Source organism: Sorex araneus, chromosome 2 (assembly GCF_027595985.1).
Source record: "Sorex araneus isolate mSorAra2 chromosome 2, mSorAra2.pri, whole genome shotgun sequence".
In the NCBI taxonomy this organism is placed as follows: Eukaryota; Metazoa; Chordata; class Mammalia; order Eulipotyphla; family Soricidae; genus Sorex; species Sorex araneus.
Window position 1 is genome coordinate 126,067,949 of NC_073303.1, and position 12,488 is coordinate 126,080,436.

General features: G+C 40.4%; 1 protein-coding gene across 6 annotated transcripts in view; it reads right to left on the reverse strand.

Moving 5' to 3' along the window:
• The window catches only part of VPS13B (vacuolar protein sorting 13 homolog B), a 645,914-nt gene that overhangs the window by 308,717 nt on the left and 324,709 nt on the right, over window positions 1-12,488 (reverse strand). For all 6 annotated transcript variants that reach the window (XR_008628450.1, XM_055125276.1, XM_055125277.1 and 3 more), the window contains exon 24: window positions 1,969-2,172. Coding sequence is in view for 5 of the 6 variants with exons in the window: in XM_055125276.1 (XP_054981251.1) it covers window positions 1,969-2,172 (204 nt within the window). In the remaining variant the exon portion in view is untranslated. The remainder of the gene's footprint in view (window positions 1-1,968; window positions 2,173-12,488) is intronic.

Consider the following 12,488-nt stretch of genomic DNA (forward strand, 5'->3'; position numbering starts at 1 on the left):
CCAATGTTATTTCCTCTGTAAATACTCAAAGATCCCAGAGCACAAACTTGTCACTTGAGCTACTGAAACTGCAGGACCTGCTCGTCTCCTTTCCTCTCAGCAGGTCACATGTCCTTCTCTGCAGCTGGGCCTGTGCAAGTCGAGAGAGAACTATTGTTCTGTGCTGTGCTGTGCCAGTGACAGTCCCTACACAGATGACCAACAGGCGGGACCATCCCCTGAAGCCTTGTTTTTTCTGGATGCATGATGTCTTATGAAATGTCTCTTTCTAAAAGAACTTTCTAAAAATAATTAGCTGTGCTCACCATGTCATTCCACTGTTTAACAGAACACTCTCCACTTGGCTACTGAAACGTCTCCAAGATTTCACTCCAAATTTCGATTTCACTTGTACTATCTCTGTCTCATAATTTCCCATCTCAAGCTTTGATAAGACTATCATAAAGTATTTCACAAGGCTACCCTGTCCAATCTTAACACACAGCTTATGAAAAAGGGGTCTTTGGGGGAAAAGAATTTAAAAACTACTACATTCTACAAAGTTCATTTTCTTTATCACAGAAGCTCTTGCATTTTAGCATTAGTAATCATGAAGGAAGAAATCACAATAGTGATTCTAGAAGGGGAATTCCCCCATTGACTTCATAAGGGCACATTTCCAATAGTTCTATATTCCTCATTGGGGACAGGGGAAAGGAACATAATTTAAGTCACTGTAGCAAGCAAAGACAGAGAAGTTGCATACACAGGGTCAAAAAGAGTTACCTCCCCTGTCTTAAAGCACCAGTACAAAAATAAATTGCCCCTTTTATTGATTTTTTTTTCTCCTTCATTGAAGAAAGAAAGGAAGGAAATTTACAGTTTCGTTTGATTATCTTTTCCATTCTGTTTTGTTGTCTGTTTCTTTGTTTTGGGTGTGCTCAGGGCTGACTTCTCACTCTCTGCTCGGGTGTCTCTTCTGAAGGTGCCTGAGATCAAAGCTGGGTGTGTGTGTACAAGGCAAGCACTTCACCTGCAGTCGATCTCTCTGTACCTCCCCACTCCCCCACCCAACGCCATTCTCTATTTTGCCATTAATTTCCTTTCTAGAAGAAATGGAGTCTTTATACAAAAACAAAAATGGAAGTTCTATCTTATCACTTACAGTGGTTGGAGGTAAAAGTTTAGTCATACAGGAGGCATGTTAAAAATGATTATGGCTGTTTTGGCTAACTCAAGTGTTGGCAAGTAAGGGTTAAGAGGAGGAAGTCTTTGATTAATAGCACGGTCCTGAAGATGAAAAGTATCCCATAAACTTTCAAGTAGGTTAAAATCCTGTTCAGAAATATCTGGGCATAAAACTGTTTTAAATTGAAACACTATTTTATTTATTTCATTTTAGTTTTGCATTCCTTCATGATCTTATTGTATACTAAGAAATCCAGAAATGTAACTAAAAAAGTGAATTTTGTTTTGTCCAAAACTTTACCAAGAGTTGTCAATATTATAGAAAATCATTTCCCCAGCCATTAAACCACGTGTGGTATTGAACACAGACTGTCTATTCGCATTAGACATATTCACAGGGATTATCTATCTGGTTTCTTCACTGTGTCCTCTAAAGTAATCCTGCCATTGCACTTATATAAAAATGTATTGCTGTATCTTAACTCACTCTCTTTCATCCTTTACATTTTAATTAGTGTCTGATGTAGCTTCAAAAGGAGGGGGGCTGGCCAGCAGCTCTGAGAGTGAACAACAGCAACCCTGTTTCACACAGGGCAGACAGCGCGCACAGGGGCCCCATCCGGGGAGAATGATCACAACACCCGGAGTGAGCGGAAGGGCCCACCCTTTCAAGTTGGCCAGCACGGCCAAGCAACTCGGGAGCCTTCGGACCCTGCCTGCCCCCCAGGGCCAGGTCACCTCCGGGCGGGGTGGGGGGCAACTCCCTCGTCTATCGGGGGGCTGCCAGGCACACTCACGAACCTCAGTGGTGGTCCCCACGTCGGCGGACGGGCTGCACGTGCTGGTGTCCGGGGGGGCCGTGCCCACGCTGCTTCGCACAGGGGAGCCGGGGCCGGGTCCGGACACCGCCTCCGGGAAGGCAGCCGGAGCACTGGCGCTGCCTCGCTTCTGGACGTCACGCCACACCCTGTGCATGGTATCTGTGAGCTCGTATAAGAGCTGAACCTGGGCACAAGAAGAGGGAGAACGGTCTGTCAATGCTAATCACAATGGACTAGGGCATCAACAATGAAAACAAATATGTCCAGAGAAAAAAAAATACATGAAATTAAAGATATATATATATATATATATATATATATATATATATATATATATATGTGTCACTGATACTGCAGCACGATCTATGATATCAGTTATTAAAATGCATGACACAGTTTACTATTATACTGTCTAATGGTATAAAGACAAAATCATTCCCATAAGAAACCAAACAGAGGCTGGAGCCATAGCACAGCAGGTAGGGCGTTTGCCTCGCACGAAGCCAACCAGGTTTGATTCCCAGCTTCCCATATGGTCCCCTGAGCACTACCAAGAGTAATTCCTGAGTGCAGAGCTAGGAGCAAGCCCTGTGCATAGCCAGATGTGACCCAAAAAGCAAGAAAAAAAAAAGGAAGAAGAAGGAAGAGAAAGAGGAGGAAGAGGAAGAAGAGGAAGAAAAAGAAGAAGAGGAAGAGGAAGAGGAAGAGGAAGAGGAAGAGGAAGAGGAAGAGGAAGAAAGAGGAGGAGGAGGAGGAGGAGAAACCAAACATAGTATTTTGTCTCTTTTGGGGACACACCCAGCAGTGCTCAGGGCTTACTCCTAGCTCTATACTCAGGGATCACTTGACCCCTCCATATTATTACATAAATACTAAGTGATTTCAATTAGATATCATGAATTTATTTGCACTTGAGATTTGCTACATACAACCACTGTGGTGTTTATAAGTGTCTTGATATTTTGTGGAAAAATAATTTTTATGAAAATAACTAACAATAGCTTCTTATGAGGACAGATTTCCTTTAATGTATGAATAATATCACAACAGAAATGCTTCTAAAATGGACGCCTGGATCAAATTAGAAATAAAATATATCCTAGTATATGTGATCGATTTATATGTAATAAAATTAGCATTCTAATTTACATGTTATTTCCACACGTAAATTCTGACTTTGTGAGAAACAGAGCTGCAACTAACTTTTTTTTTATCTAGCAAAATACTGTGAAAAAGGATAAAATAGTAAAAGGAAAATGTTACATATGAGAATTCTCTCTAGATAAAGAACATAAACTATCAAACTTACAATTCCCCTTGGATTTGTCATTCCAATATTCAGAGAAAAAAATTGTTTAACTTATACATTGTTTGACTAAGTTCTGAGATATTTACACAAGATTTCATAAATAAGCATTAATCATGGAATTTGTATGACAACATGTTGCCATATACTGTATCAAACAAGCCCGGAAAAAAATGCTAACACAATGTATATAAGCAAATCCACAGCTGGATGCCATATTCTACTTGAAATTAAAAAAAAAAGCAAAATTCTCATATTTATAAGAAGTTTCAGCCCCAGGACCCATACAGATGATAAAGCTGGCTTCTTATGTGGGCAGAACAGATGCGTAAGTATAATGTTGTCAATCCTTATTTGATATGAAACAGTACTTGGGTTACATTTTTCTTCTCCTTCTTCTGTGTTGTGATAGTCTCAACGCTTAGGCTATAGCTGTTTTTGTTTTAAAAATTCTAATAGAAATTTTAGCAGCACCTCTTAGGAAAAAAGTAGTTCTAAATCTTTTTCCTTTTACCATAAGTTCTGTTCTCGAAAGAAATACTTTTGCTGATATCCCAAATTTAAAGCTATTATCTCACACTTCCTTAAATAATTAGAATTAACAAATAGGAAATCATAAACAAAGAAAACGGATACTAAATCTTTGAAGAACATCCAATGTATTTACTTTAAAAACCCAATGTGGCATTTATGATCAGTACTTCTGATTTCTTTAACCCATACTGTTATATAATCAAGCATCAATGTCACTAGGTATATTTTGTACTTGACATGCCAAGTAAATACCTAAATAAACTTAAACTTTAGTTTTTTTTCCCTTTTGTTTTGGGGTCACAACCATTGGTGCCAGGGCTTTTCCCTCCTGGCTCTGTGTGCAAGGATCACTCCTGAAGGTGCTCAGGGGACCAACACCAGACTGGCTGAGTGTAAAGCAAACACCCTACCCTCTATACTATGTCTCTGGCCCTAACATATTTTAATTTTTAAAGAAGAAAGTTACCATCACAGAATTTAAACCTCCCAAATGCAGATGTTTTTTAAAAGAAGAAAAATCTAGGGAGCTGGAGACATTACCGTGGGCAGGTGCCTGCCAGGCTTGCAGCCCACCAGGTTAGACCCCCTGCACTGCCAAGGGATCCCTGAGAAGAGAGCTAAAGTAAGCGGAGTGGGGATGGCTGTCCCCCAGACAGAGCAAAACAAAACAAAAGGAGGGCTGAAAAAACGTATGGGCTGTATTAAAATGCTTTCCTTGCAGGCAGGTGACCCTCATTGGATCCCGGGGTCACTCATGAGCATAGAGCCAAAACTTAGTACTACAGGTTTGGCTCAAACTCCTACTCCCACCCCACCCCCACAAAATACTAAGATAAATGTTCATCTTTTAACTTTGCAATTGTTCTGGAAACTACTAATAAAGGTACCGTGAGTTGCCATTACCCACTACTCAAATATCTACAGTCAAAAGCATAACTGAATCAAATATAGGCAAGGACACAAAATTGAAATGTATTGGCTTCTGATGGAAGCACCAAACGGAGACCACAGGTGGAGCAGTTTCTGGAAAAGACATATCCAGCTGTTTCACTCTACAGTGTTTCCTGAAAGGAAGGGGCGAAAGGGGAAGGAGAGAAGAAAGGAGAGGGGAAAGGAGGGGAGATTAAGGGAGGGCAGAATAGGAGAGGGGTCAGGAAGGGAGGGGAGAAAAGGATGATTCTATAGATTCTGTGACTTTTCAAATAAACACACTGATTATTAGAAGGTCAGAGACTAGTGTCTGAGGACATTAAGTAGAAATGAATAATGCTGGTAAGCCATTTATGGTGAAGGAAAGAACATGGAAGCCACTCCTAGGAATACAGTTCTCAATATTTAGCTTGGCTAAATGCTCTTTAGTGTTTAAGGGTTTTGAAAAACAACAAAACTGAGGAATTAACATGATAATTTAGCTCTTGAACATTGATAGAGTCTGACTGAACACTGTGCTCCTGGAGGTAGCTGAGAAATTTCATTTCATTTTCTAATCCTAAAGGAGCTCTGTGGACCATACGGTGCTGGGGACTGAACCATGGGCTCCAAATGTGAATCACAAGCTCCAGCCCTCTGCACCATCTTCCCAGTCCTACTGTAAAAGCACTACTTGACGGCTTTGCTTTAAGCAATGATTAAGCAAATTTATTAATGCAAAGAGTCGGCACTTGTGATGTCATTCTAATGGAGAAAGAAAAGAATGGTATGTGATTACAACTTATTTCCCTAAAACTGATGAATTTTAAAAGTTCATCTACTGGGTATAATCAAAAGTACATAAAGCTTCTGAGAGTACATGTGAAATTTAGTGTATACACATGGTTCTGGGGAAAATACTCAGAGTTTTTAATCATTCTCAAGGAAGCCCATGTCACAAAAGGGCACATCACAAATCTAAATCTCTTCCTCACAAAATATACACATAACCAAAACACAATACAGATGCATTAGTGAGCAACATTAGTGAGCAACTATTCATGAGTCAGTAATGACAAAGGAAAAATAAAAACAGTAGAAGAAATGCTATGATCCTGTAGGATATCATCACCCCTGGCAGAAACCCTAAGGTTGGGACAGTGCCCTGGGCAAACCAGTTCCGGACTTTGAGAAGAAGACGGACAGGCGCACGTGCCCAGGGGGGCAAACGAGCACCAGGAAAGGGTAGAATAAAACAGTTTAAGGTCTTTCAGGTGTAGAGGGCGACAAATGCAAAAGCAGAACAGGAAACTGTCATGACTTAACCCTACACTTTAAGAGGCCCTATAGGCTGCTATGTGAGCCGTCCCAGCCTCTGCTCTTCCTGTTCCTCCTGAACTCGGACTTGCTGACTAACTGCCCCTAATGTGTCTGTCAACTGAAGAATACTCCATGCGCTGGGAGCCCAGGTGCAGGCGCAGTAACAATGCAGTCCTGAATAAATGGCTCTGGAGGAGCTCACTCGGGGCTGCCTGGGCTACTCGAAAGCCTATGTTTGTCCTCTTGTGTGTCGTCTCATTCTCTGCACTGTTGCGGACACAGGTGGAATGTGCCAATCTGGTTGGCTTCTATTGTGGTCAACTGCCACAGGATCCACAGTGTATACAGGTATTTTATTTTAGAAGGCCCTGAAATTCTTTACATAAGATAGAAAACCCATAAAATAAACATTTAGATATAATTTGCTAAGATATAGCTCTATTTCACTATGACTAAAGCATTTTTGGTAACAGATGCCATAAAGTTTAGGGCTTGTATTTATAGAATATAACAAAAGCACTCCAAACTGCTAAGGGATTTAAGAAAAATCTAGATAAATTATATTTTCATAAAAGCAAATTCACTAGCCAAAAACAATTCAAATACTCAAGTTTATCAGTAAGGGAAAAAAAGTACAACTTTATGTCAACAATATGAATTGTGACTTCACAAAAGAGAAATCTAATGACCAGTAAACATTCAAAAGATGTGCAAATATATGGTTTTATTTACCTCAGAATGAAAGGAATTCTTGGAAGTGCAGTTTTACTGCTGATAAATTATTTAAAGTAAAAAAGTCTTTATTTAGTCTTCATTCATAAGAGGTATTTTTAAATTTAGAATTCAGGGTTGATACTTTCAAAATTGAAAGATGCTGATTTTCTGACTTCTATCATTCTTGTGAGATGCTGAAACTCAGATTCTGGCTCTCTTGTGCATTCTGTCATAATACGTTCAAGATTTTGATGCATGTAGGCATGACCTTCGTGTTGTCTTATCATCTTATCATCACTGTTTCCCTTACTTCTGGGTTTTATGCAGTATTCAATAAATATTCACTGAATTCACTAAGGGAAAAATGTCATCCTTTGTAATTCTGACACAGCCCAGAGAGAATCTGGAAGAACAAACACTTCACATGAAAGAGATTTGTTTGGGGCTCCAAAATTTAGGTTAATTCTGGCTCCCAAGAATATGCAAATATTAATTATTCAGCAAGTCTTTGAGCATATTTTAACTCTTCAAAATACTTTAATATTTTGTGAGTTCCATCCCTGCAGGGTTTCTCCGACATTCCCTAAGCATATTCAGCATAACTTGCAAAAAAAAAGTTCAAATGTTTCAGGGCAGAGGTCTATAAAAATCAGAGATTCTCAAACTTATTCGGCCTATAGGCCCCTATTCAGAAAAGAATCACTTGGCACCCCTCTGGAAATTTTACCTTCATGAAGTAAACAAATCTCTGATAGACACTGGGACAAAAGTTCAGCTGAAGTGACATCTAACTGTACCCAGGCAACACTGGATAGTTCCAGTGTGCCCAATCAGGGGGTAGGATCCACTTAAAGGAAACCATGATCTAAATTGACAGAAAGACATTCCATTACAAAACTGCTTTTGTTGTTGTTGCTGTTTTATTTTTCTGCTTTGCTTCAGACATATCTGTTTGTGCCCAGGGATCACCCCTAGGCATGATCGGGGAACAGATGTGGTGCCAGCCAGAGGTGAACCAGGGTTGGCCATGTACGTGACGAATGCCTTAACTCTCGACTAGCTCTCTGGTCCATTGAAATGTTTTTTCATAAATACTACACTTAAAATTCCCAAGCAAGTTACAAGTAATTTTGGGTTTTAGTCAGTGAAAACAATGAGAAGAGATTGGCTAATGGAGATTTATCAAGAAAAAAAAAAAAAGAGCATTTTCTTTTTTTGCCTGAAACAAATTCTCAAACATAACCCATTCAGTTTTGGATTAATTCTCAAAACAAAACGAAACCAACACCACTGCTACCCCCACTAACCGCATCCTCAGGCCCTGGGATCAGAAGCCAGGATGCCCCGGGAAATGGGAAGAGGCGGGACAGGAAGGGCCCAGATGGCTTGTGCTGGGAGCTCTGAACTCCAAGGCGTGGCACACAGAAAGTCTCCATGATTCCAGGGAATTAATTTAAGTGTCAATTCTTTTAAAAGGCACTTTTCAAGTCAGCCTGGTGCCTGGAACTATTGTGGCGGCCCAGGTTTCCGCCCTGAGCGCCTTGCTTGGGCAGCCAAGAGGCTCCAGAAAGGACATTTGTTTGCTTAAAGATCTGTCTACTTCATGAAGGTAAACTTTCCAGAGGGCGCTGAGGGTGCTCCTCAGGCAGGCCAGGCCCAGCTCTGGGCCCAGAAACTGCACCAAGACTGAAACAGCAGGCATCTCAGGTCTTGCCCAGCATGACCATGCCCTGCTATTATTGTCATCCTGCTCCCTTCTGAAGCTTCGCTACCCGCACCCCACCCCAACCCCCCCCACACACTTAGGGGTGATTCCAAACACAGACCAGTCCTCCTAGCCCTGTTCAGTATCAATACTGCAAACCACAAAATGCAAAAGGAGAGAGATAGAGATAGATAGATAGATAGATAGATAGATAGATAGATAGATAGATAGATAGATAGACAGACAGACAGACAGACAGATAGATAGACAGAGAAAGAGAGACAGACAGACAGAAAGAGAAGAAAGCTTGCCATAGAGGCAGGCTGGGAAGTGGGGGGTGGGGGGTGATGGGAGGGAACTGGGGACACTGGTGCTGGGAAATGTGCACTGGTGGAGAGATGGGTGTTGGGACACTGTATGACAGAACCCTGATCATGAACAGCTTTGTAAGGGTCTGTCTCACAGTGATTCAATTAAAAAAAAAAAAAAAGAATCCCAGCATTTCCCATGGCTCAGCCACTGGGCGGCCCCAGTGCCATTTCCTACCAGGACCAGCCCACGCTGCCCGCAGCATATTATGGTGGAAAACCTCCCTGAGCGCCAACCATCTGGAGATGCAGGATAAGGGTGTGTGCCCCCAGTTCAGATTCTGCTGGAAGGGTAGCTGCAGCTCGCTCAGAGTGCCCAGAACAGTGGCTCGGGTCCTGGTCCCTGTCAGGGCCCTCTACTGCTACCACCACTGGGCCCAGGGGCAAGGCGCCATCGGGAGGTCAACCTGGTGGCTGCGAGCGCATCAGCGGCCTGATGGTGCCTTCAGGCTTCCTGACTGTGCCTCTAGCCTAGCTCCAACAACTTGGGAACAAGTTTCCAGAGAAATTAAAGTGTCCAAAGTTACGAATGTGGGCGCCACCCTCAACCAAGCAATACAAACTCACTTAGCAGCCTTGCTTCAGAGCCCCACAAATAAATCTCAAAAGAGATCAAAAGTCACAGTTAATCTCGGACCTGTGCAATGAATGCTAAACAGAGCAGGGTAGACTGGGGGGAGGTGTGGATGGGGGGGGGGCTCAGTCTGGTGCTGGCCCAGCAGCTGGTGGTTCTCACAATCTGAAATTGCCACCATGTCCCTGGCCAAACTCCACCAACTTGGGCTTGGCCTCACTGAGATACTAACCTGCTGAAAATTCGGATACATGGGTTTTGTGAAATCTCCAGGCTTTCTTGGAGTCCGGGTGGACTCTCTCCCCATACCTCCCTGTTCTCTTGGAAGCACCAGCTGTCACCTCACGAACTAACTCCACAGCCACCATGCAAGCTCTTCTACAAGTCTCTTTTCAGAGACCCATAAAATTTGGGCATGAAGGTTTGACGGAAATCTCCAGGCCTTTTCGGGGTTGAGATGTGCTACCTCCCCCCACTTCTCTGTGCCTCTCGAAGCCTGGGAAATCACATTCATACCCCAAAGCCACCACTCCATTAAAAAAAAAAAAAGCTACTCCAGCTGTGGCTTCCCAATAAAAATGCTGAATACCCCGAACAAACATGATAACCTCTTAGTACCTGGGTGGTCTAATTTCTCTGGTTGGTGCTAGGGGGCTGGTGGAAGGGAAAGTGGGGACAGTGGCGGTGGGATACGTGCACTGATGGAGTGACGGATGTTGGAACATTGTATGACTGGATCCAAATCATGAATAGCTTTGTAATGGTCTATCTCATGGTGATTCAATTAAAAAAAAAAAAGAAGAAAAGGACAAAAGGAGAGGAAAGATATTAGGAAGGAAACATTATAGACCAAACACAAGCTTCTGACTCTATTTAGAACTGGCCAGTATTTAAACAATAACAGAACCTGAGTTTAGTTTCAAATAAGATGGAGCTGAAGATGCCCCAGAACTGTAGATGTAAGTCAAAGCATTACATCTAATAAGATTCAGCAGCCATTACCATACTATGGAGTATCCCAAGACAAAGACTTTTTTTTTTTTTTTGCTTTTTGGGTCACACCCGGCGATGCTCAGAGGTTACTCCTGGCTCTGCACTCAGGAATTACTCCTGGCGGTGCTCAGGGGACCATATGGGATGCTGGGAATCGAACCTGGGTCGTCCTCGTGCAAGGCAAACGCCCTACCCGCTGTGCTATCGTGCCAGCCCCAAAGACATTTTATTTAAATAAAAAGATAACATGTTTTATCCAAGATAAAACATTCATGGTAATGAGGTTATTTTAGCCAGAAAGGCTAGAACATTCTTTCTACATGTAGTAGGCAATCCTACTACTCCCAAAGTCCTAAGTGTGAAAAGATTTTGGTGGATAAATCCCAAGAGCATGCAGTCATTCACATACTGCTTTAAAGGGCCTTCAATCAATCACACACACACACACACACACACACACACACACACACACACACACACACACACACACTCTTTTATTCTATCCAAAAGTTTCTTTGTAGCCTCTGTAATCCATCCCTTTTATTATATCCACCATTGTTGCCTCTAAAGCAACAATGAACATACATTTCTCTCACTATTATGCAGTTTGCATACACTAACATTTCTAAGTTATGTAGTGTGTTTTTTTGTGTCTCACTTCCTTCACAAACCCTAATGACTTTGGTATTCATCCAGGATGCTGCATTTTATTAATAATTAATAAATATTATTATTAATAATATTTTTTCCAGGTTGCCTCTAAGTAAGTTTTCTTTGTTGTTTCTGTTTCTTTTAGGGATGTATTTTTACTCCTGAAATTTCATCCAATAGTTTGGACTTTGATCTCTCTACAGAGAATTCTTACCTTTTTCATTTAGCATGTTTTCCTCATGGAAAACTATAACAGCCACTTTGAAGTGGATTATATTGGGGGGCTTTGTTTTTATTTTTCACAGTTCAAGAATCTTAAACCAAATTTAAAGAACATACCTTACGTAGTAAATAACTGTTTTTGTTTTTTCATGGAGTAATTAGAAATAATAATTAGTGGAATATTATTCAGAGCATAGAGTATTCAGAGCATAATCTATGAGAAGATAAGCTATTTAATAAGTATTATATTCTGCATCATTATAAACCATAAAGAATAAGAAATGGTCATAAAACTGTAATATGTAATACTGCTCAAAACTATTTACTGACTATAAAATTACTCATGTAACAGGGAATAGGTTCTTAATTTTTAGTCACAGTGCTCACTTACTATACATGCCTGATATTTCATTTAAATACATTTTTATAGTAAGGCTATGACCAATTTATTACCATGGCTAATCTTTACAAAATGCACAAATACAAGTGAAAATTAAATTTTATAGTATGTGGTAGAATGAGAAATAGGGGGAAAAAAGAAGAGAAAAAAGAACAATGAAAAAAACTATAAAATTATATTTAAAACCACTTTCCTAAAATTGACTATTAATCACTACTGGTGCAATAAATATTTGTCAATATTTATCTGTTAGATTCAGTAATATCTGAAAATATGGCTTCAAATAATATTTGTCATTGATATTCATGTGAAAATATCATATATACTTATATATAAAGAAATAACATAATTTTGTGTCAAATAGTTTGCATAAATCTAGATGATCTGAATTTATATTACATTGCAAAACTGCAGAATACAACATGCTTGGTCCATTGTAATGTTATGAAATTACTAAAATGCCTTTAAAAAAATAATAGACTTTTAAAATATTATATGCTGAGCAAGCTGAGTTCTGAATAAAAATAGAATTGAAAACTACACTTGATCACTTCAACAAACTCTTCCTGTCTGATACAGCAAAGTACTATACAGCTTTTTTAAAAGTTTACATCTGCAACTGATTTCATTCCATCAGCCAAAGATGCATTTATGCTGCCACCATTACATTTTCAGAAGAGTTTAAATTACAAAACTTGAGAGAACTTCAAAGCAATTCTTAATCTAACCACTCTGATCTTGATAGCCCAATTAAAAATAATTTAAGACACTTAATCGAAGAGAAACCCTTCAACAAAATGAATA